The sequence below is a fragment of the Megalops cyprinoides genome, chromosome 9, assembly GCF_013368585.1.
Source record: "Megalops cyprinoides isolate fMegCyp1 chromosome 9, fMegCyp1.pri, whole genome shotgun sequence".
Lineage (NCBI taxonomy): Eukaryota > Metazoa > Chordata > Actinopteri > Elopiformes > Megalopidae > Megalops > Megalops cyprinoides.
In genome coordinates this window covers 2,955,321-2,978,881 of record NC_050591.1, presented here as the reverse complement: position 1 = coordinate 2,978,881, position 23,561 = coordinate 2,955,321, and the positions used below count along the sequence as shown (strand labels likewise).

The following is a 23,561-nucleotide window of genomic DNA, read 5'->3' as shown; positions in this document are numbered from 1 at the left end:
GTTCGCACCTGGCATTAAAATGCATCTCCACATGCGTCTTGAGTGACCACTTGTGATCGGATCTCACTTCCCTGCTCTTAACACGTACATCATTTCCATTTGCAAATGTAAGTTTAAGCATCATTTAAAGGTTTGTTTGAACGAATCTTGTTATGACTGTCACTATGAAATAATGCGTGTTGTATCTGTAAATGAAAACCTAGTTGACTAGCAAGCTAGATTCCGTTCATCACTGAAATTAAATACCCTTGACTCAGCTGCAGCTTGTTAAATTCTGTTTATTGTTGGAAAAAGCAGAAACGCTAGATTAGAACATTTTGAACTTGACCGCATTTGTCTGGCACCTCGCCAGTATAGTTGAATTAAATAGGCTAAGCAAGATATTATGTTTCCAAAGTTCCTTACATTATTCACTGCAATGAAAATGTTTCATAATGTAGTTTAATATCAAAGGCTGTTTTCTGGTTTGTGAATAAATTTATGAATTACTTTTCTAAAACCGAAGCGCACTGGTTATGGAAGAAGGGACATTCTAAAACGCTTAAGGTGAAAAGGCTTAACGTGGCTTAATGTTCCAAAACAGCGATCAATGATCGCCAAATTTCTCTCCCAAATTTCTTCTCTCTAAAAAAATCAAAATCGAAATCCTATGAGTATGGATGTTGTCTTACATTAAGCGTTACATTAAGCAGCTAACTATAGGCCAGACGAAGGCAGTGTCTAATGGGTTCCTATGGGGAAAACTTCAATGAAAACGGCAGCGTTTATATTATACTCATGGGGTCGTCGTATTGGTTCTTGAACGTGTTCATGATCAGAAACGTGTTAGAGAAGTGTAGTCCTGATACGTTGCTGTTTTGGTCCATAATGCTATGTTAAGCTTTTTCTTTATAATGGGGGTCAATGGAGAAGAAACGGCTTAAGGTAAGATAGTTACCCCTTTCATTGGATTTCAGTTTTGCTTTTTTGATAGGAGATAGTGTTTATGACATGTGAGATGTCAGACAAATTTGTTGATCATTGATCACTGTTTTGGGACATTAAGCCACATTAAGCTTTTTAGAATGTCCCCTTGATATTCATGATATCATAAATCTTGACTCCCACAATAGTCTAGTAACATTTATTTGTAGAACTGCAACACTTCATGTATTATTCATAATACCATTTTTCCATTTATATATTGTATTACACTTTTGGGGCTTGACTGGAAGCATTTGAAGTAGCTTGCGAACTTTAGTTATTGCCTGTTGTCGCACATTAAAACCCTTTCGCAGGCAACTTATTTTTCATGCAATGTAGCGTGCGTGTTAGGCTACGTTACATGGTTTGTTATGTTTTCAATTAGCGTTATTAAGCTTGTCATAGTTTTCAGTTAGCTTTTGCTATATTTTTTAGCGTTAAATTGCTGTTTCCTCAAAGCTAAAATTAGCTAGAATTTTTCCTATCTCGTGTTCTAATTTAGAATTAAATTAGAATAGGCTAATCACACCGGTATGAATGCCGTTGGCACACGAGTACATACTTCTGCTTACACAGAGGACATCAGTTGAGTAGGTGGTTCTTCAGTGTGGCCAAGGACACATTCGTGTTCACACTGCTAAAAGAATGTGGCCATATGCAGCCCAGACCATCTCCGAATGTGGTCTGAGCAATTGGATCTCAGTGCGTCCTCAATACATCTTGGATGCGTTCACACCTGTACTTAGCGCTGTCCACTTGTGATCGGATCACCGAAGACGCATGTTAATGCCAGGTGTGAACAGAGCCACTGTCTTCTGAGCCTTAATTAAGGAGCGCTATCAGTGGCAGCACACAGGAGAGGCCACTGAAAGTCATAGGGCGAAGGGGGGGCACGCATAAAGTTATGGGTTGTGAAAGGGGCTGCCATGTCTTCATGGCTCCCTTGTGGGCCTCGTGCACCCCAGTTGAAAGGGATGAATGCTCCCTCAGACAGAGATAAACCACATGACGATCAACTGGAGGTTGGGGTGGAAGGGCTAATTCAATCTTTTTTTGACCACCAGGACAGCAACCTTCTACAGGTTGTACTCCAAACTTTGAAAAATTGCTAACTGTATATTAACTTTTTTTAGGCTATCAACAGTCAACAGCAACAGATGTTTCAATAAATAAAACTGATGTTTAGATACATGTGGATTCTTTCTCCTCCTCCTGTTGAAAAGGCAGTAAATATTTATAGGGATGGGTGATGAAAAGGTACAGCCTTATACAGATATTAATCACGCTGCATGAATATGGATTAGATGCAACCATCGGAGGGATCTGCAGGCAACTAAGACGACAGCGGCAAGTGTTACTCCAAATTAAACGATTAAAGTAATTATACAAGCGGCACATTATAATTAAGGGAGTGAGTTACAATTCAAATTGTATTTCCTCATTAAAACTACTTAAAAGTACCATGGGCTGAATTATTTTGCAATTTATGTTCAGTTTTGGCCCTTACTTTTGCACTTTTGCAGGGAAGTGTCATTACGTTTGTGCATTACGGATGGGTTGCTCTTTGGAAAGCAGTGATTTGACATGAACTACTCTTTCAAGTTTTTGAAAAGCAGCTATCAGTGAATTGAGTGTCCTCTCCAGGGGACGTGTTAAATATCTTCAATTTGTCATCAAATTTAAATGAAAGCACATTGTAGTACTGTGGTGCTTTGTGTTTGTCTATTTGCTGGTCGGCTCATTAAAGGGAAAATAATAGACAAGTCAAACAATACAAAATATGCAGGGGAAGGCATTTGATCATTTGAATAATTTAGAATAAGAAAGTGAAACAAAGGCATAAAATTGGCAGGGGAGAGGGTGGGGGTTTCTGTGGTTGGCTTACCTGAAAGATCCCGTCCAACACCCAAGGCCAGCCCATCTTTGATCCACAGCACAACGCCATGGTAACCAGGGATGGAGCAAGGCAGGGTGACTGGTTGGCCTGCCACAACCACCAAGTCCTGTGGCTGCTGGGAAAACATGCCATGCACCCCTGGAGAGACGAAGGTGAAGACAGTGAGTGAAAGAAAGAGAAGACAGACAGACTTGGGGCATGGTGTCTCAGCACTCACATTCCACTCCATTGCAGAACACCACACAGTCTGTTTTCACCATTGCCTGTTAAATTATGGAAAGACAAAGATGGATAAACTACCATGGCTTTGTGACACCCCTCTCTGTGTCAGCCAGCATGGTGTGAGAGCCCAAGGTGGAGCTCATTCACAAACGCTTGGAGATAGACCCACCACCTGATATCAGTGCTAATCTGAGATCAGACTCTTCTCTGTTGGAGAAGGGCACCGTGGGACGCGGCTTGTAATGACCGTGGAGCACATCTGAAATGGGGCAGCCCGAAAAGCAGCCGGCAAGGTGCAGTGGCAGCCATGCTTTTAAGGGGAGTTGCTGACACACTAAGCACCACCGGTGAAGGCTCTTAGCTTGCTCCTGCACAGAGGTGCATAAACACCACCCCCCAACCACCCTCATCCTGCCCTGGACCATAAAAAGACAACCAGTATAATGGAAATTCCTTGTAAAAGGGAGGGGGGGGGGTCACATATGCCTTGAAGTCCTCTTCTGAATGGGTCACGCTGGATGCTGGAATCTTGAGAATCCTGTTGTCACCAGGAGGCCTAACAGACTTGCTCTTAACATGGAGTGTCTTAACGTTGAAGCGACATGCACATCCAGAAATGTTCAGGAACAAGAGCCTCTATTTTGGTGAGACAGTAACAGCTCTGGTCTAACTTTTCTTTCAGTTTAGGAAGATACGTTTTGTTTCTCACACACTCTCAGCAGAGTTGACTCAAAGCACAAAGTAGTTCAATGGATTCTCAGTAGCAAGTTGAAAGCCTCACTGCTTTTGCCTTTTTTGTTGAGAAACACAATAGTACCACAATGTTCATTCATAGATGTTGATCAAATGGTTTTGGACTTGAACTGCCCTATTAAGTTCCGTTTTGGGAACGGACAGAGATAAACGAGATGAGACCAATGTTAGGATCTACACTATATTACTCATTTATATAATCGTGCAAAATCCTGTCAAATGTAATCAGGGCTAGACGATATGTCTAGTCCACACCCGGTTGTGCACAGTGTCATCACCAAGTCAATGTAGAATCACACCAAATGGTCCACAGGAACTGTCTACAAAAGGATGAACACATCAATGCTTAAATTCCACTGTCTCTGCCGGTCTATCGAAACAAACAGCTGTTGAAATGTGGCCTAATCACACCTGGGTATTTCCATGAGTGCTCATCAGAGCCTAGGCAGTGTTAGTTTGGGCGCTGTTTGTGTGCATAACTTTGGCTCCTGTCAAATAAACCTCACCTTTGCAAGACCGGTCTTCTCATTCATCTAAAAGCCCCTACAGCTGAAGATTTTACCTCATGGTAAATGTACATTCACAAAGAGAATATTTTCAAATTCAAGGATAAAATACAAGTAATAAACAATGGAAAATCAAATGGACAACTTTAATAGTGTGCACCATGTTACCATATTCAATGCATGTTCACTTTACTCAATTACTCGCTTTATTACAATTCTTAACCATGGTTTTGCGCCCTCATTTTTCTGTAGGCAATTACCAATGTGTAATTACTCATAAAAGGAACATGTTCCAGCATCTCCTTACTGTCTCTGCAAATGCAGGAAAAAAACTCCCCACAGTGACAGATTACAGTATTACTGTCAGGCTTTCATGTGGAAGGATCCAGGCACAGACCAGAATGCCAAACTTGGGTATTTTATGAGACAGCACAAGCCATAAAACAGTAGTCCAACAGTCCATATCAACACCAGAAGATCCACAAAAACAGACAGAATATCCAGAAATACAGGCAGAGGTCATTCACAGGAGATCAAACAGGTAAACAGGAACAGAGGAAATGCATTTCTGCACAAACAAAAATCAGCATCCAAACAGGCAGAGTAGTCAAACTAACCAGGCAGAGAATTGTTGCAAATCAGCAGGCAGGAGGAGTAATCCAAGGGGCAAAGCAAAAGTTAAGCATACAGATATCAGCTTACAACAGGCAGGAACAAAACAGACTAACACACGGAGACAAACTGGCAGAGAACAAAGAAAACAGAGGGGTATTTATACACAGACTAATAACGACTTAACAGGGAACAGGTGAGCAGGACAGGCTTCAGGTGGTGGGTGTGGCAGAAGGGCAGGAAGTGAGATGACAGAGCACATGGGGCTGTAACAAAAACAAAAGCACATGCACGCAAAAACAAAAACAAAGACACACCCACACTGACAGACAGGAAAACAGAGAAACACAAGCAAGACATCTCAAGCTGAAGTACTGACAATTACAGTCCACAGCATTCTCCCCTGTATTGAAGTATTACATTAGTAAACACATCAGTCCTTCCTCTGCCCTGAATCTGGGGAAAGCTGATGGATGGCTTGTTAAAAGGGGTCTGCCAATTGATTTTACATGGATTTCTGTAACGGAGCCCACATCCTCCGTACAGATTTGTTATTAAATCAAGACTCTGAAATATGGATGCAGAATTCTTAAAAACATATTAGGCTATTCATCTCTGCTTCCATTGTGCCAGCCATTACTATTTTAGACAACCTTGTTAAAATTCCCAGCCACAGACTTTTGTCTTATCTGCATGTGCAGCCCCTGTCAGACGGTTCTCTTGGCATGTGAGAGAGCAGCACATTGCAGGAGACTTGTTTTCCCTGCAGGTAGATTTATCGTTATCAATCCCTCCACTTGGTGCTTTAACTGCTTTAATGATTGCTTTAGTCATTTCCACACTGGTAGCTTTATTCACCCCCTCCACCATACTACCTCCAGTCACCTGTTCAAATTCCCTGCCCTGTCAGACCCACGCTGTCATAGTAACAAATTAGACAGATTATGATCATTTTCTCAAAGGTCGCCACTGTCCCCTTGGTAGCAGTTCTCCTTATCTCCTGTAATTATAACTATGTAGCCTTGAATGATTATTTTGATCATCGTTATCAGCTAATTAGAAAACCAAAATTGTAGAAAAAAGAACATAAAACATTATACTGTTTGTGAATATTAATGTAGGTCCCCTCAGCCTGGAGTCCTGTCTTCTGCATCCAACCCCACAACCACCACTGCCACTCCTGCCTCAGACCCCCTCTAAAACCACCCTGCACCCTGCCTCACACAAGCCTTCTGATCATTGAAAAGTTTCCCTCTTGACACCTTTCAGTTCTCTCTCTGTTGTGTTATTCAAACTGTGTTCCTTGCTGCCATGAGCTCCCTCAGGAAAACAGGCTTTGTCTAAGCCAGGGGAGGAGAGTAAACTGGACACGGGCAGGACATGAGTGGCATATGGAGTCAAAAGCAATGTGGAGGTCAGCAGGGAAAAAAAAGCAACAAAAGGTGCTGTTCTTTCTGTGCTTCCCCTTCAAGCTGGGCTCCAGCCCTCCATCCCAGGCCTTGCCAGCTATTCTGCCAGGTTCATCATGAGTACCGTCTCAAAGAGGTTGTGTCTCCCCCCAAGACAGCATCTCCAAATGACCCCTTTCTTGCACACTCAAGGACAGATCAAACAAACAACAGCAACAAAACCTGCACCCTTATCCTTCCCCCAGTTATAATAATGTTCTAGTTGAGTCGAAGGGACATTATGCAGACGGGTTTAATTATTAATTAATTATTTACACACAATGGACAGAGGAGTGTGGGGCTGTGCGCTTGCCACTCATTCTCCTGTGGTCTTATGCTTCACAGGTTGGTGGGTAAGTGGGGCAGTGGCGATTGAGTGGCTGTTGCTGGGGGACCAGACGGGTAGGCATGTGTCCTTTTGAGAGAATCGGGCCACACACACCACCTGACATGGCCACTTGACCAGCAAAGCAGGGTATAATTTGATTTCTTTTTACCTCAGACGGCAAGATGCATATGTAGGTCAGAGAGAGCAGGGACTGTAGAGGGGTGGTGTGGTTGTGTGTGTGTGTGTGTGTGTGTGTGTGTGTGTGTTTAGCGGGGGATGCATGTTTTGACAAAGGCTGGGGTTGGGACAGGACTGGTGGAGGTGGGGTTGGGGAGATGAGAGACAGGAGGTATACATTTTGTTTGCAATAAAAAGATGGGAGAAAAACACATATTACTCCTCTCTTTCCTGAACAGGGGGTTGATAATGGTGGATGATCAAGAAGTCAGGGAAGGAAGGCAGGAAAGAAACTGCACCCACAAGCCCTCGTGGATTGATAACAATAATGGCAACCAGCACTCCACCTCTGGCTGAGCAGCCATGAACAAGCAGGTGGGTGGCAGCTGATTACATACTGACTCAGAGGCTGGCTGGCCTCAGAAACCATTTTATATACATATATTCAGTTGGAAGTAAAACACGGGGGCTCATAGTGCATATAGTGCCTGGTGATGACTACAACTGCTACTACTACCCTGGGCCAGGGTGTCTGCCCATTTAAAAAAGTCATAAAATACAAACAGGAGTTCAACAGTTTAACACAACCGGTAAAGTACATTTACATTTATTCATTTAGCAGACACTTTTAGCCAAAGCGACTTACATAGGTTACAGTTCTTTACAATGTTATCCATTTATACAGCTGGATATTTACTGAGGCAATTGTGGGTTAAGTACCTTGCCCAAGGGTACAGCAGCAGTGTCCCAGCAGAGATCGAACCGGCAACCTTTCGGTTACGAGTCCTGCTCCTTAACCACTATGCTACACTGCTGCCACGTACTAGCTGTAATATTAACAACTTCAATAGTGTAAGAATAGTAATAGTAATAGCTAATAATAATAGCTAATTGTAATAATAATAGCTTATAGTAATAAAAAGTAATTCATAGCCAATATTCATATATTCATATTCAGCCATTCATATTCATAGAGTAAGTCATAGCCAATATCATTACAGTACTAGTGATGGAAAACTTTGGTCTTATGAACACCATTGGTGGAACTGCAATACTGTCAGGCTTTCAGGTAGAAGGACCCAGCCACAGACTGGGACCGGGTTGACAAACCAGGCGTTTATTGAAGGATATCCAAAATCGTAGTAACAGAACAGTCCAAATCAAAAACCAGAGAATCTACGAAGAGAAAATCCAAAACACAAGGCAAGGGCCAAAATCCAACGAAACAGGCAGAGAGTAAAAAAAAAAACCAGAGCAAGCAAACAACAAACAGGTGGGAACCAAACAGACTGAAACACTGTGACGAACTGGCAAAGAAACAAAGCAGAGAGAGGGGTATAAATACACAGACTGATGATGAGACAACAGGGACCAGGTGTGCAGGATGGGCTTCAGGTGGTTGGTGTGGCAGCAGGGCAGATAGGCGGGACAGGAGGTGGGGCGATGGCTGAAAACAAAAACAAAAGCACATGCACGCAAAAAAACAAAACAAATGACACACCCACACTGACAGACCGGAAGACAAAAAACGACACAAGCAGGACATCACGTGGAAGGACTGACAAATACGTGCCAATGAAAACAAGCTTCGTTCGGTGTAATGTGCAAAGTAAGTAAACAGTATACGCTGTTGAGACAGTGTCTGTGACATTTAAATCTAAATCAAACATGCTTTATGAAGCAATCACTCAACATTAAGCTTTTTCCTTAAAGGAGAGCCAAGATTGACATTGAACATAGCCCTTGCTTCAGCCCCCAAACCCACCTCCTCCCATCCCTTGTCATATAAGATAAGATAAAACTTGAATCTTGAAGGAAATTATTGTGCCAGAAATTGTTCACTTACAGTATCAAAAACAATGCAGCAATGAAGATACAAAATAAAAATAAAACAGAAAAGAATATGATAGAGTAGGCAAGCAATGCAATAAATAGAGGGTAAAATAATATATAAATAAGACACAGTGTAATGACAGTAAATACAGAATGAAATATTCAAGTAGCAAGGCTATTGCGCAACCATTAGTTGTATATGAGTATTGCACAACCATAAAGCATTTGCTAATATTGCCTCGCATATTGCACAGTATTATGTTTCTGTATTTATATTGCACCAGATAGATGTTGATGGGCGTATACATATTGCATAGGAAGATGCTGATATGAACATATACATATACATATTGGACATATTGGTGAACAGCTAGGGTAGCATGTACTGTCTATTTTTCACTGGTTCAGCTGTCAGGGGGGAACTACGAGTTCAGTGTGGCTACCCTGCTACCCTAGCACACTACAGGGTAAAAGATCACACTGGCCACCACCGGGTGGTAAAACATCTGTAGCATGGTTCTGCACACATTGAAGGATCTGAGCCTCCTGAGAAAATACAAGCGGCTCTGACCCTTCCTGTGCAGAGCAGCAGTGTTCTTAGTCCAGTCAAGATTGTTGCCAATGTGGACACCCCGGTATTTGTAATACCCAGGTATTTGTAATGCTCCTGATATCCAAATTACATTACATTACGTTACATTACATGCATTTAGCAGACACTCTTATCCAGAGCAACTTCCATCACAATAGAACATAAGTGTAAGAATTCAATTTAAATGAGCAACAGTGTCAGACCAGGCTCACAACACTCCCAGACCAGTGAGCGTGAGCATAACATTATTAAAGCCCTAACACAAGTTAACTTGTGCACTCTGACAAAAGCTAAGTATACTACTATTCAACTGTCCATAGAACTCAAATTATAATACATGGTAATACAACACATAAAATTGGCATCAAATGCAAGCAGTGGAAGGTGTTAGAGGGTGGGGATAGAAGTGGAACCAACATGCTGTCTGAAGAGGTGGGTCTTCAGTCTATGTTGGAAGATGGCCAGTGATTTGACTGTCCTAACCCCCGTGTTGAGTTCATTCCACCACTGAGAGACCAGTACAGAGAGGGGTCGTATCTGGGAGGAGCGACCTCATTGATTTGGGACAGTCACTCTGTGGAAGCAGAGCACAGCGATCTTGAGGGAACATAGGGTTTCAAGAGGGGTTGTAAGTATGAGGGGGCTGTCTCATTCACTGTCTTGTATGCCAGCACCAAGGTTTTGAACTTGATGTGAGTGATAACAAGAAGCCAGTGAAGTAAGATGAGGAGGGGAGTAATTTGACTACGTTTATGGAAATTATAGACAAGTTTCAGGCAAGCTGATATGCATGCAGAAACCTGTGTCAGACGGCGGAAATACCAGGAAGAGTTGTGTGTCGTTGGCATAGAAATGATATGAAAAACCGTGGGAGGAGATGTCAGAGCCAAGCGATTGTGTAAAGGAAGAAGAGGAGGGGGCCGAGTACACACCCTTGAGGGACACCCATAGATAGGCAGCTACTCTCTGCACATGTGCCATTTTTGCAATGTCAATGGCTTCCTGCAGTTTTGAAGGTTGGTAGAACAACCATCCAGTCCATGCTTCCTCTAGAGTTTATCAACCACTGACACGGTGACTGTCTTACGAGCATGCAGCATCATCAGGAAATATCTTTCCTATGTCTGGGATTTCCATCGGTTTGTCAAGTGAGACACAATACATGAGTGACATTGCTGATGTTTTTCCTGTAGGTGATGGAATTGTGACCTGATTGGGGCTGACACATGGATCAGTGTGCCCCCTACCGTCTCTTTGCTGCCGCTGGACTGTAGAGTACAAAGTGCTATCTTCCAGATCCCATTCACCACCCAGCACACCGATAGGCTGAGCTGGACCTGATAGTAGGACAGTCAGTCGGTATGTGAAGAAATGGCTTGGACCCCCACGCTGAATCAGTAGTATTAGCTTGTATGGGAAGACCACTCTGGTGCTGCCCATTTAAAGCCTAGTAGAGGAATTCAAATGTACCAAGGCAAGATTAGTAATGACACGAACTGAATCCACTGATGCAGTATCAATAGCAGTGGCACCCTGTTTATCATCAGGGGGGACTCCATCTGAGGCTGTAGAGAGTGTAAAATCTGCTCTCAGACATAGAGACATCATAGGGCTCGAGCAGTAAGGAACAACTGGCTTTGGACTTGACAGAACAACACCTTCATGGCATAAAGGAACACCTGAACTGAGAAGAACGCTGGTGGTGGAAGAGGTGAGGCAGCAAGAGGAGGCAGCATGCTGTGCACAGGCCTGTTTCACAGGCCAGACAAGGCTAATGGACAAGATGGGAGAGTCTGGAACACCAGAAACTCAGATATCTGGGAGATAGGGAACAGAGTGAGTTTCATCATTAGAGCTATGATGTTCTCCCCACTCCCAAGAATCTCAACCTGTGGATAGGAGAAGATCCATTATCCCCCCTTTGCAAAACACCAGCAACACTTAAGCACATCTTGACTGCGTGTCCAACCAGCCTCACACAAGGGCGCTTCACTTGGAGACACAAGTAAGTCCTCATTTTCCCATCAGAGATCCTCTCCACCAAGCTCAGACCAGACCTGATCCTGTAGTCTAGCTCTTGCAGGCTCCTATATATTGTTGAACTGACTGTGCCGTGGGAGGATGCAGTTGAGGAAGCGTATAAACGCAAGAAGCTCAAGTACGAAGACCTTTCAGAGGAGGCAAGACAAAAGGGCTGGAAAATGCACGTGTTCCCAGTTGAAGTGGGCTGCAGGGGGTTTGTGGCTATTTCCACCACCAGGCCAAGACGCACCCATGGCAGGCCATCAGACACCTATCCAAAGCTGCAGAGAGAAGCAGCAACTGGCTATGGCTACAAAGAAAAGACAACATCTTTGCTGCACGCTGACCAACAGCAAAAGGGGTAAAAGCAGAGGGCGGTGACCTGTGGCTGCAAGGTTCTCTGTTGAGCCCTGTGGAGATGTCATGGGCCCATCAATGAAATAGCAAGGAAAGAGGGTGCCCATTTAATGACGCCAATGACAATTTTACCCCTGATCCCCCACTCAACACCTCAAGACTGCTGATTACTCAGGGATTTTAACATCTACAGTGCTGGCCAAAAGTATTGGCACCCCTGCAATTCTGTCAGATAATGCTCAATTTCTCCCAGAAAATGATTGCAATTACAAATGTTTTGGTAGTAATATCTTCATTTATTTTGCTTGCAATAAAAAAACACAAAAGAGAAAGAAAAAAAAGTCAAATCAAGTATCAATTTACACAAAACTCCAAAAATGGGCCGGACAAAAGTATTGGCACCCTTTGAAAAATCATGTGATGCTTCTCTAATTTGTGTAATTAACAGCACCTGTTACTTACCTGTGACACATAACAGGTGGTGGCAATCACTAAATCACACTTGCAGCCAGTTAAAATGGATTAAAGTTGACTCAACCTCTGTCCTGTGTCCTTGTGTGTACCACATTGAGTATGGAGAAAAGAAAGAAGACCAAAGAACTGTCTGAGGACTTGAGAAGCAAAATTGTGAGGAAGCATGGGCAATCTCAAGGCTATAAGTCCATCTCCAAAGACCTGAATGTTCCTGTGTCTACCGTGCGCAGTGTCATCAATAGGTTTAAAGCCCATGGCACTGTGGCTAACCTCCCTAGATGTGGACGGAAAAGAAAAATTGACGAGAGATTTCAACGAAAGATTGTGCGGATGGTGGATAAAGAACCTCGACTAACATCCAGACAAGTTCAAGCTGTCCTGCAGTCCGAGGGTACAACAGTGTCAACCCGTACTATCCGTCGGTGTCTGAATGAAAAGGGACTCTATGGTAGGATACCCAGGAAGACTCCACTTCTGACCCAGAGACATAAAAAAGCCAGGCTGGAGTTTGCTAAAACTTACCTGAGAAAGCCAAAAACATTTTGGAAGAATGTTCTCTGGTCAGATGAGACAAAAGTAGAGCTTTTTGGGAAAAGGCATCAACATAGAGTTTACAGGAAAAAAAACGAGGCCTTCAAAGAAAAGAACACGGTCCCCACAGTCAAACATGGCGGAGGTTCCCTGATGTTTTGGGGTTGCTTTGCTGCCTCTGGCACTGGACTGCTTGACCGTGTGCATGGCATTATGAAGTCTGAAGACTACCAACAAATTTTGCAGCGTAATGTAGGGCCCAGTGTGAGAAAGCTGGGTCTCCCTCAGAGGTCATGGGTCTTCCAGCAGGACAATGACCCAAAGCACACTTCAAAAAGCACTAGAAAATGGTTTGAGGGAAAGCACTGGAGACTTCTAAAGTGGCCAGCAATGAGTCCAGACCTGAATCCCATAGAACACTTGTGGAGAGATCTGAAAATGGCAGTTTGGAGAAGGCACCCTTCAAATCTCAGGGAGCTGGAGCAGTTTGCCAAAGAAGAATGGTCTAAAATTCCAGCAGAGCATTGTAAGAAACTCATTGATGGATACCGGAAGCGGTTGTTCGCAGTTATTTTGTCCAAAGGTTGTGCTACCAAGTATTAGGCTGAGGGTGCCAATACTTTTGTCCGGTCCATTTTTGGAGTTTTGTGTAAAATGATAATTGATTTAATTTTTTTTTCATTGTCTTTTGTGTTTTTTCATTGCAAGCAAAATAAATGAAGATATTACTACCAAAACATTTGTAATTGCAATCATTTTCTGGGAGAAATTGAGCATTATCTGACAGAATTGCAGGGGTGCCAATACTTTTGGCCAGCACTGTAGTCCTATGTGCTTGACTCTTTTTTAGGACTATGGCATCCTAGCCGTTTTTTTTTTTTTTGTTTTCCCTGTCCATGTGCTCTTGTTTACTGTTTCCCTGTGTTCCAGCTCTGCCCTGCTCTCCACCCTGTCGCCGCCCATCTGATTACCTGATCGTCTCCACCTGCCTCCCCGCACACCTGCATCCCATCTCCTCATCAGTCTAGCCCTATATCTTCCCTGCTTGTTTCTTGTCTTGTTGCCAGTTCGTCTCTGTTATGCTACTTGCTGTTTGTTCTGTTTCTGCCAGCCGGTTCTGTTGCCTTGCCTGTTTCCCTCGGCTTTGTTTTCTTGGATCTGCTTTTGGTTTTGATAGCTGTGTTTTTCTGGTTTTGGACCATACCTGTTTCGACCGCGTTTTTGGATTTCGCTTTGGATTTAATAAACCCTTTGAGTGCCAGTCTTCCCTGTCTGCACTTGAGTACCTGCCTGAGTTCTGACACTCTTCAACATCAACCACTAAGGAATACACTCACCATCAAATTAGAGACTTAAATCATGTTAGTAGCCCTGCACGCCTGGGGTCACTTTCCTATGCCTCCCATTGTAAACTGATCTACCTAGTCTCATGGGATATACATACCTCTGAACACGTGTTTTCAGAGTCACAAATACATACTCTCGGGTACATTTTGCCACAGTTTTGAAAAACAAATGTCCACTGGGGGTGTTAAAGAGAAGCTCTGTGAAATAGACGTCATGTTTTTTTTATTATTATTACTATGATAAATGTAATGGAATCACATGGAAGCGCTCAACATGCCTAATTGCTCATGATGACAGATTCACCTTTTCGTATCGGTGAATCATTACTCCCCTAGTAAAAATACATAGAAAGCAATGCAATATATTTTGCATTTGTTTGCACATATGGATGCGCTCATAATTGGTGATTTGTTAAATGTGTTTTTGCAAATATATAACATTGGCTAGTTTCCTATCCAGTTCACTAGCCAGTTATCACTAGTATATTAGCTCAGTTTACACATCTGGTATAGGCTGTGATGACAGTGAATGCAGACCGATCAGCTAGCTAGCCATTTTCTTTCCCGCACAAAGGCCACGACAACTTGAGCTTTGTAGCCTGCACATCGTGACAACCAACAGAAACACACCGAATGCTCTATTTATCTAGTAGTGATGGGAATAACGGCTCTTTGAAGGGAGCTGGATCTTATGGCTCCGTTCCTTTCCAAGCTCATCGTTCTTTTAGGGGGTGAGGGTTACTAGATTTCTCTGCAAAATAATCACATAATATTAATACTCGTACCAGACTTAATGTCATTGTGTATTTAATGTCATTGTGTATCTATCTACCTATCTCTCTCTCTCTCTCTCTAAGCAGGGATCGAACCAGCAACCCTTTAGTTACAATTCCTGCTCCATAACCACACGTGGGCAAATTTGGGCGCAATGATGAAATGAACGGCTCTCAAGTATGACTCAGACCCCTTAGTTTGTACCAAAGAGCTGTTCAAAAGACTTGGATCGGTCACGAACGTACCATCACTATTGTCTAGCTAGCTAGCAAGCGAACTAAGAGAGGGAATAGCATTCTTGTGATACATAGCTATGTACTACTGGGTATGTAAATTAAAGTACACCAAAAATACAAATCTAGCTAGCTAACACAGAAGCTGACAGCTCATTAGCCACCTAGCTACATAATGTACCTGAATCTATGTACCAGCTCAGCTGACACCTCGGGTATGTTACGATGGCAGACCCGCCAGCAATCATCTCGTTGTCCTCACAAAGGCTACGACAACCTGAGCTTTGTAGCAAGCGACAACCAACAGCAAATCACAGACTTTTATTTAGTCAGTTAGACAGCAAGCGGACTGAAAGAACTGGTGATTTAGTACTATAGGATACATAACTGAAGGTAGCTAGCTAGTTCAGGGCGAACGAATCAGTAGGCTGTTCCTCCCGTTCCCCGAATCTCGAGCCAAAAGGTTATGGGAACCTCTGCTTGGGAGCCAGCAATTAGGCCTACACAATCTGCTTTATCCACCAAACTATATGAGAATAGCCACAACTATACGTACCTGATGCTATGTTAGAGGTGGCATTAGCTGCTTTGTCCACTCACAGACTGACAGGCATCATGAGTGCTCCCAAATGATTCTACATTTATCATTAAAATAACTCTGACAATTGACAGCTTCAAGACAATGTAGCTTTTAAAAAAAAACATCATAAAGTCAGCTACAGTCCATTTCAACGGCAAAGTGATTGTAATGTTACATTAAAGTCTAAGCTTCTCTTTAGCACCCCCCAGTGGTCATTTGTTTCAAAACTGCAACAAAGTGTACCTGAGAGTACGTATTCGTGGCTCTGCAAAAAAGTGTTCAGAGGTAGGTATATCCCATGCGACCAGGCTGAAACTGATGCAAACATGACCTTAGCACAGTGCTAACTTCAAAATGTACCCATTCAAGAACATTTCCAAGAAATTTGGCACAGATGGTACAGAACACCAGACGTTGTGGTAATCCACGCTAGATGGATCAAAATAAACACATACAGAAGCAATGTGGACTTTGCAATATTGACTAAGCCCATTGCTGGATAATTGAAGCTCCCTTGCTGGAATGGCTCAATCATCAAATCAATGTTTGGTTTCCATTTCTCTGCCTATAGATCTGGCTGTAAATGTTCATCCTGTGCTCATTTTGCCATCTTATCTTCCCACACATTGATCCAGTTTGCTAATTCTTTCTCAGCTGAGCTCCACTTGACTGTTGTACAAATACCCAACAAAGGAGTATTCTTCTCTGTTCCTTTTTACTTCTTGGAAAAAGTATCCCCCTCACCCCCCCCCCCCCCCCCCCAAAAAAAAAAAAAAATCCAGATTCACTCAGGTCTGCTTGAAAGAAGAAAATCCCTTTAAGATTTAAATACTTTCCTAAAAGTCTGGTGGCAAACCATTCTCTGGAGTACCCAACTTTAAGGTTAAAAGAAACTTGAAACTTAAAGGGGCATAAAGGAGCCTTTCTATATACAAACAAAGTCTTGACAGGAACTGGGATTGCAGTCACATGTGCTCAGGAGAACAGGCAGACAATACCAAGCTGCACAAAAAGCTGTTAGCATGTAAGCATTCCCAAAGGTGACCTAAAGCAATCTGATTCATCTTGTTGAAGATTGCGGAGGTCAATAGGTTTAATTTAAAAAGAGCTACATTATATTCGTTTAAAGGCAAATGATGTGGTTCAAAAGGGAAATGGGGAGTTGAGACGACAAAGAGAGTAGCAAAATAATGTCACATAGTGTTTGTTGTACCCTTGAACAAGGTGCTTCACCGGTATTGCTTCTGTAAATATTCAGCTCTTAAATGAATTCTGTGCAAATCACTGCGGATAAAGGCATTTGATAGATAAATAAATAATGCAGATTTGATGTTTGTCCTGGCAGGTTTGCTACACTGAAAAATGGACCTTCATAAAACCTGTCACAACCTCTGTGGGTTCATCCATTTCCATGACATAACACGGGGAAATATCATGTTCGAGATTGACTTTCACAACCTTTCTGGTGCATTTTTGTTGCTATTCCTCTACGTTTCTATGCTTCCTAACCTGCTATGTGAAAGCTGATTGCTTCCTCCCTGCCTTCGATCTGCCCCAGTTGTACATTACTTTGATGAAATGCTCTGTTGAACACTGAAGGTACATGACAGTGATGATCCCTTGTGTGTGTCTCTCTTGTGTTGTCAAGCCTAAGCATATGATGATGACTGCATGGCTCTTAATAGGGGGAATGAAAAAAACATTGCTTTGCAAGAACCAACTTTGCAGCAATTTTACATCAATCCTCCAGATTCCAATTAAACAAGCCTAAAAACCCACCTCAAAGTAATAAATACACTGCCTCTCTGATTTAAGGCTCTCTTAATTAATTGCTGCACTTCTCAGTGAGACTCTGCAGTGTGGCTAAATTAGTCATTGCGCTGTAGATAATTAAATACATCAATCAAGAGCAGGCATCTCCACAATACAGTAACTTCTGCAGGCAGCCAGCATGTGACTGATTGGTGTGTGCCAAGGAAGGACAAGCGCATTTGTCTACCTTCTCGACACAAGGGTCATATCCCACATCATTCATCTGCTCCCTTCTCCCTTGGCTGACCCTAGCTCAGTGATCAAAAGTGGCTGAAGGCTTTTATGTGATCCAATGATGCATCAGTTGTGCAACCTTCAGATCTGCCAGCACAAATCATACAGAGCAATGATCGAAAGCAATGCTTTTGATTTGCAGTTTTGAATTCAAACAGTCACTGAGAACCTAATGCTCTATGCACAAAGGAAGCTCAGTCAAAACTGTCAAGAAAATCAAACTGGACCAAGCACAGCTAGGAATAATATACTTCAGCATTTCCCAAACCTCTCCTAGAGTAACCTGCATGTTTTAGATCTCTCCCTGCTCCAACACAGCTGATTCAAATGATCAGTTTGTTATTAAGCAGCTTCAGGAGTTCATAACGAGTTGATCATTTGAATCAGCTGTGTTGGAGCAGGGAGAGATCTAAAACATGCAGGACAAGGGGTCCTCCAGGAGAGGTTTGGGAAACACTGATATACTTCATAGGCCTTAAATTGTAGCAGATATATACCATAGTGCAGAAGGCTTTGACAGTTATTCTCAACTGTGCAGTGCATTAAGAGCAAAACCTAATAAGCTTGCATTCTCTACCAAGCATCATGCTACGAGGTAGATCATACACAGGCTGGATATTAGAAATATAGTTCCCCGTTATTGAGAGTGCAGTTGAAAATATGATCCTCCGACAACCACAGAGAGTAATGTTGCTTTTTGATCAATACCGTCTCCAAAGCCACACTATTTAATGACTCAAATCACACTGTTTTCTTATTTGTGTCCTTTTATGTGAGAAAAAAAGAACATTTTTGAACTTGAGTGACATGTATATCCTTGGCAGCCTGACATTGAAAATTAAACTACTTGTGAGAAGGATGGCCTCGCAGTTCAGGGCAACTTGCCAGAGAACAATAAGAAGTATTGTGCTTCACGAATGAACCAAATGTATTACACCTGAACTTTTAAGTGGGATGTGGAGGAAACCAAATTGTGCCGATAATGAGAGGAAAAGTTTGCAGCATTCCATTTGATGCCATCCCGATTTCGCCACTGTGAAGATTCTGGAAGGTGTAAATTGCATTTGATGTCACACTGGCATTTTGAAAGGAACATATTAGAGAGTAAAAAGGAAAAGGGGAAAAATAAAGTCAGGTGGTAGAGTGATGTGTATTGTCTACAGTTTTCAAGTCATGTTTAAAATCTATACGCAACAAAACCCTGTTTTCAACACTCCAGAAAAAATGTCTTTAAATGCAAAGTCAAACATACAAATTACATGGCGGTTATCAAAAAAAAGGATAAGGATAGGGATGTTTTTATTGTCATTCCAGGACATGCTGTACATAACAGGGAACGAAATGAGGTACTCAAGATTACAATACTAACCAATCTGATGGTTGTGATTATTGTTAATAGCTTTATTACAGAAATACGTAACTAACTACAGACTGATCTGCCACTGACAACACTATGCCTTAAGCGTAGCCAGTAAAACTGAATGTAATAGCAACCTACATTTTGTACACAGTGATGCTTAGATGAGGCGTGGGGTAACTGCATTCTTTTTCAGGCTTGTAAGTATGTAAAAAGCAATTTTTCTATATGGCCACTGGAAAAGCAAACACAGAGATCAGATGATCTGCCAGGCTCACTTCAACCTGCTCTTGTAATAAAAATATAAAGATTTGTGTCTGGTATTGTAACCGCAGGGTGCAGGGGCAATGAGTATCAAATCCTCTGGTAGGCTGAATGTTCTCTCCCTCTCTCATGCCACATATTATAAAACATGGCAGTAAGTGCGACACAATCAAGACTATTTGCAATGATGAATTTTCAAAAACCAGAAAAAAATGAACATGCTGTGGGTTAGTTTCCAAGGTAACTCCTGTTCAAAGTTGTTCAAAGTGAATTACATATCATTTCAGACTTGCCATAATGCAATGTAACACAACTTAACCTCTTGGAGCACATATCAATGAAATGAAAGTAATACACCAAGTAAAACGGTCTCTTAAAAAAAATCTAGTGCTTTCATATTATGAGAAGTACCAACATAAAAGACATGCAAATGTGCAATGCGAGATTGAGTTCTAGTTCAGATATATTCGATTGAAGAAGAAGGAGGTTTTCCATTGTTGCTACTGTGGCTACCTCAGCCATTCTGTCCAGCAATCTCCTCGGTTACTTTAAATGCAATTGTTCATTGATAATGTGCAATAGATTCTAATGTTTGAGATCATAAGCAGTGTAATATCTGGTGCAGAAAAAAAGTGTTTTGATTTTTCCTATAAACATAGGGTCTTGGTCAAGAGCTGAGCTGGAGCAGATCTTAAAGGGTTCTGTGATAATTTGTATTTATTTGAAGGAAGATGAACAATATAGCACAGAGAAACAGCCAGAGATCTGGTTGAATCTGAATTGGTTTTGGATAGAGTGGGGTGGTGAGGTAATCTGTCATCAATGAGCTGTTTGTGCTTCAGTGCCCCCAGAGTATCAGAGGACATTCATAAAAGCATCATTCTTGTCCAAAAACAGGCTACTGAGATTTCATGTGGCATGAAATGTGACGTGCGGGCACGCCAATATCCGAAAAACCTGACAACATATTTCTGGATGTACCTCTGCAACACATGCTGCATCTATATTAGTGACAGAGGTGTAAAGAGTACTAAATTATTTTACTCAAGTAAAAGTACTTTTACTTCGGTGAAATTGAACTAAAGTAAAAGTAAAATTACTTGTGTAAAAATCCACTCAAATAAAATTTACTTTGAGTAAAAGTTACTTAGTTACTTTTTTAACTGTGTGGTTGGTGAAGTGCAGATAGATTGTCCTCTAGGACCTTTCCCAGGCAATGCAGACAGGGCAAGAGCATGTATATAACATGTTATTTTTAATTTCAGATTACCTTTATAAAATAAAGTGCATTAACAAATTAAATTAAAACATAAAATAAACATTGCATAAATATTTGCATAAATATTTTTAAATGGAATAAAAAATACAAATGATATAAAATAAAGTTCATTAATAAAAAGTTAAATGAAATAAATAAACATGAAATAAATACAATTAAAAACTGAAATAAAAAATAAACATGATATAAAAAAGTATACTAACGAATCAATCAATTGCTTCCTCAAGGACATTAATTCTTGTCATTGGATTTAAAACACGTGTGGTGACAGACTTAATGAGACCAGTTATTGAAGTTTCTAAAAGCCTGAGCGGGTCTCTGTGCTCAGCTTCAAAAGCTTTCACAGTTGCTTGGACCTCTGATAGAACTGACCTTAAAAATGTTAGGTATAGTACACTCTGAGGGTCACTGTACATTACATAAAGTGTCTCTGCCATGTTGCAATGCTCAGAAGACTTTGTAAGGCCAAAGTGCAGCCTCAACTCATCCCACTGGTTCAGGATGCGGTCAACTGCGGGCTCAATGGACAGCCACCATCTTGCACACACCTGAGTGATTTGCAGGGGCTTTTTTCCAATGTTTATTTTCTCATAGACTGCCCTGTAAGCATCCTTCCATTTAGAAGACACAGAAAACCAATTATATGTCTCTCTCACACGGTACTCCACGCTTCTTGGTACGGTGTCATGTGATGCATGACTGACAGCTAGCTGGAGAGAATGGCACACACATCTAATGAGCACAAGACTGGACAGGCTGTATTCATCCCGAAGGACTTTGTAAACACCATTATTTATGTCAGTCATTGCAGAGGCATTGTCTGTCCCAATGCCAATCAGATGTTCCTTTTTTAATCCACATTTGACCAGAAAATCCAATAGCCCTAGCATCACCACCCGTTAGCTCAAACAAACCAATATATGTGGAGTTGACCTGATTTTTATTCTCACTTAAGTCACTAAATGCTGATTTGCAGGCTTCCCCAAATGATCTATGGTTAGCAACGAGCAGGGGCACCTGTAGGGTTTCTTCTTAGGGTACACACAGAAACCAGACCACGCACGTGCACATGCACGCATGCACGCTATATGACTACCATGTCTACATTAACGACAAATAAAAATACGACATCACTGACTAGGCCTACAAGTATATTAAAATGTTTGGGCTGGGTTAGTTCAAAACTTGTAAAACGAAGTTATTCGCTTCGGTTATAAGCATGGCTCTTTTTTCCTCAGTGCTTTTTTTTAGTTTTAGCAAATGACATGTACTTAGGCTATTATATGCGTTAAAATGTGGGGTTCTATTACCTTCCTAAAGACGAAGTATACCTTGTGGCTGTTGATTGTTTGAATAGCATGGTGCAGTTTCACGTAATGAATATTATGATTTAATTATTATTAATTTCATTGACATTTGGTTTCACACGTGCTGTTTTGCCGCAGAGCAGGCTAATAATGGACATGATGTTTGGAACAATGTAGAGTAACTTTTAAAATGTAATAAAACTATTTACAGATTCGTGAATGCTGCCCGATCGGATATGGAAATGAAAGAATCAGTGAGTCAACGATTCAAATCATTTTATTGAACTGAATGAAAGGAACCGAATCACTAAAAAGAATCCTTTTGAACACCAGTAATCTATATGTAACCTGGGTAGGCTGTCCCCTTTTATTCTACGTGGCTTAGATAATTGGGGGTGTGGTAGTGCACGCATAGCCACTTAACTCTTCCTATTTCAGCTGCGTCTACCTGCCTGTTTAGCTACCTTGCTTCTGCTTCCGGATCCGTGCATTTCCTGTTTCCTGTTCATACAGTGGCGTTGGACTGCACGCTGCCCACTTCCTGCGCTTGCCTGGCCGAGGTAATCTTTACCCTAGTTGGTGTATAGGTAGGTATAGTCCGTAGTGTTGTTAAACTTGAAGTGCATGCGAGTATGTCCACACATGTATTGTTAACCCAATGCTTTTACGTTTGCAGTGTTTCTCAATCCTACTCCTGGAGCCCCCCTGTCCTGCATATCTTCTATCTATCTTTGCTCCAAACACACCTGATTGAAATGACTAACATGCTCTTGATTAAATCAGGTGTGCTCAGCTAATCAAAAGTGCCACTGATGAGTTCAGTCAGGTAGGTAGAGCAGGGAAAGATGGAAAACGTGCAGAGCAGGGGGGGGCCCCAGGAGCAGGATTGAGAATCAGTGGTTTAGAGCAGCGTTTCCCAACCCTGCTCCTGAAGGCACACCGTCCTGCATATCTTCTATCTATCCCTGCTCTACCTACCTGACTGAACTCATCAGTGGCACTTTTGATTAGCTGAGCACACCTGATTTAGTCAAGCAGGAAGGATACATAGAAGATATGCAGGACAGTGTGCCTCCAGGAGCAGGGTTGGGAAACACGGGTTTAGAGTATCTGTCGGCCAGTGCTGGAGCCACAGAGTTTCTGTCTGCCTGTGAGCTCTTGGAGTAGTTCCTCCTGCTGTGTTTTTAGTTGAGGTAATGATTCATGGTATAAGCTCGGCTCACTGGCATTTACGGTAATTCTTGCGTTTATAGTGTGTGCGACGATGCGGTGTTGATTGTTGTGTCCTTGTGTTTTAGGTTCTCCCCTCTGCAACACTAGCTGCTGTTTTGCCTCCAGATAGTTCCACCCTCAGAAGAGTGGGTTATTTTTATTCAGCGCGAACAGCTAGTGTTTTATGTGTGTTGCCACGTCTGCTGAAACAAAATCCAAAACTCAAACCAACTGGTGGTAGTGTAGCTGTTTTTAACTCCCCTTTTTGTAGAACGGTTTTAGTAGAGTGGGCAAGGAGCTGTTTGGTGGGGGGTTAGCATAGTGGAATTCCCATCACTGTGTGTTTTAATGTTAACTGCACTTTATCACATAGGCGCGCGTTTGCCGTTTTGAGAGTGATTGCGAGTGCACATGGGTGAGTATCTTTCACATACGGGAGTCCCTAGTG

The 23,561-nt window shown here is 42.0% G+C and overlaps 1 protein-coding gene across 1 annotated transcript in view; it reads right to left on the bottom strand.

The window, feature by feature from the left end:
• The window catches only part of kirrel3b (kirre like nephrin family adhesion molecule 3b), a 225,181-nt gene that overhangs the window by 73,188 nt on the left and 128,432 nt on the right, over positions 1-23,561 (bottom strand). The window contains exon 2 of the mRNA XM_036537269.1: positions 2,849-2,998. Coding sequence (XP_036393162.1) covers positions 2,849-2,998 — 150 coding nt within the window. The remainder of the gene's footprint in view (positions 1-2,848; positions 2,999-23,561) is intronic.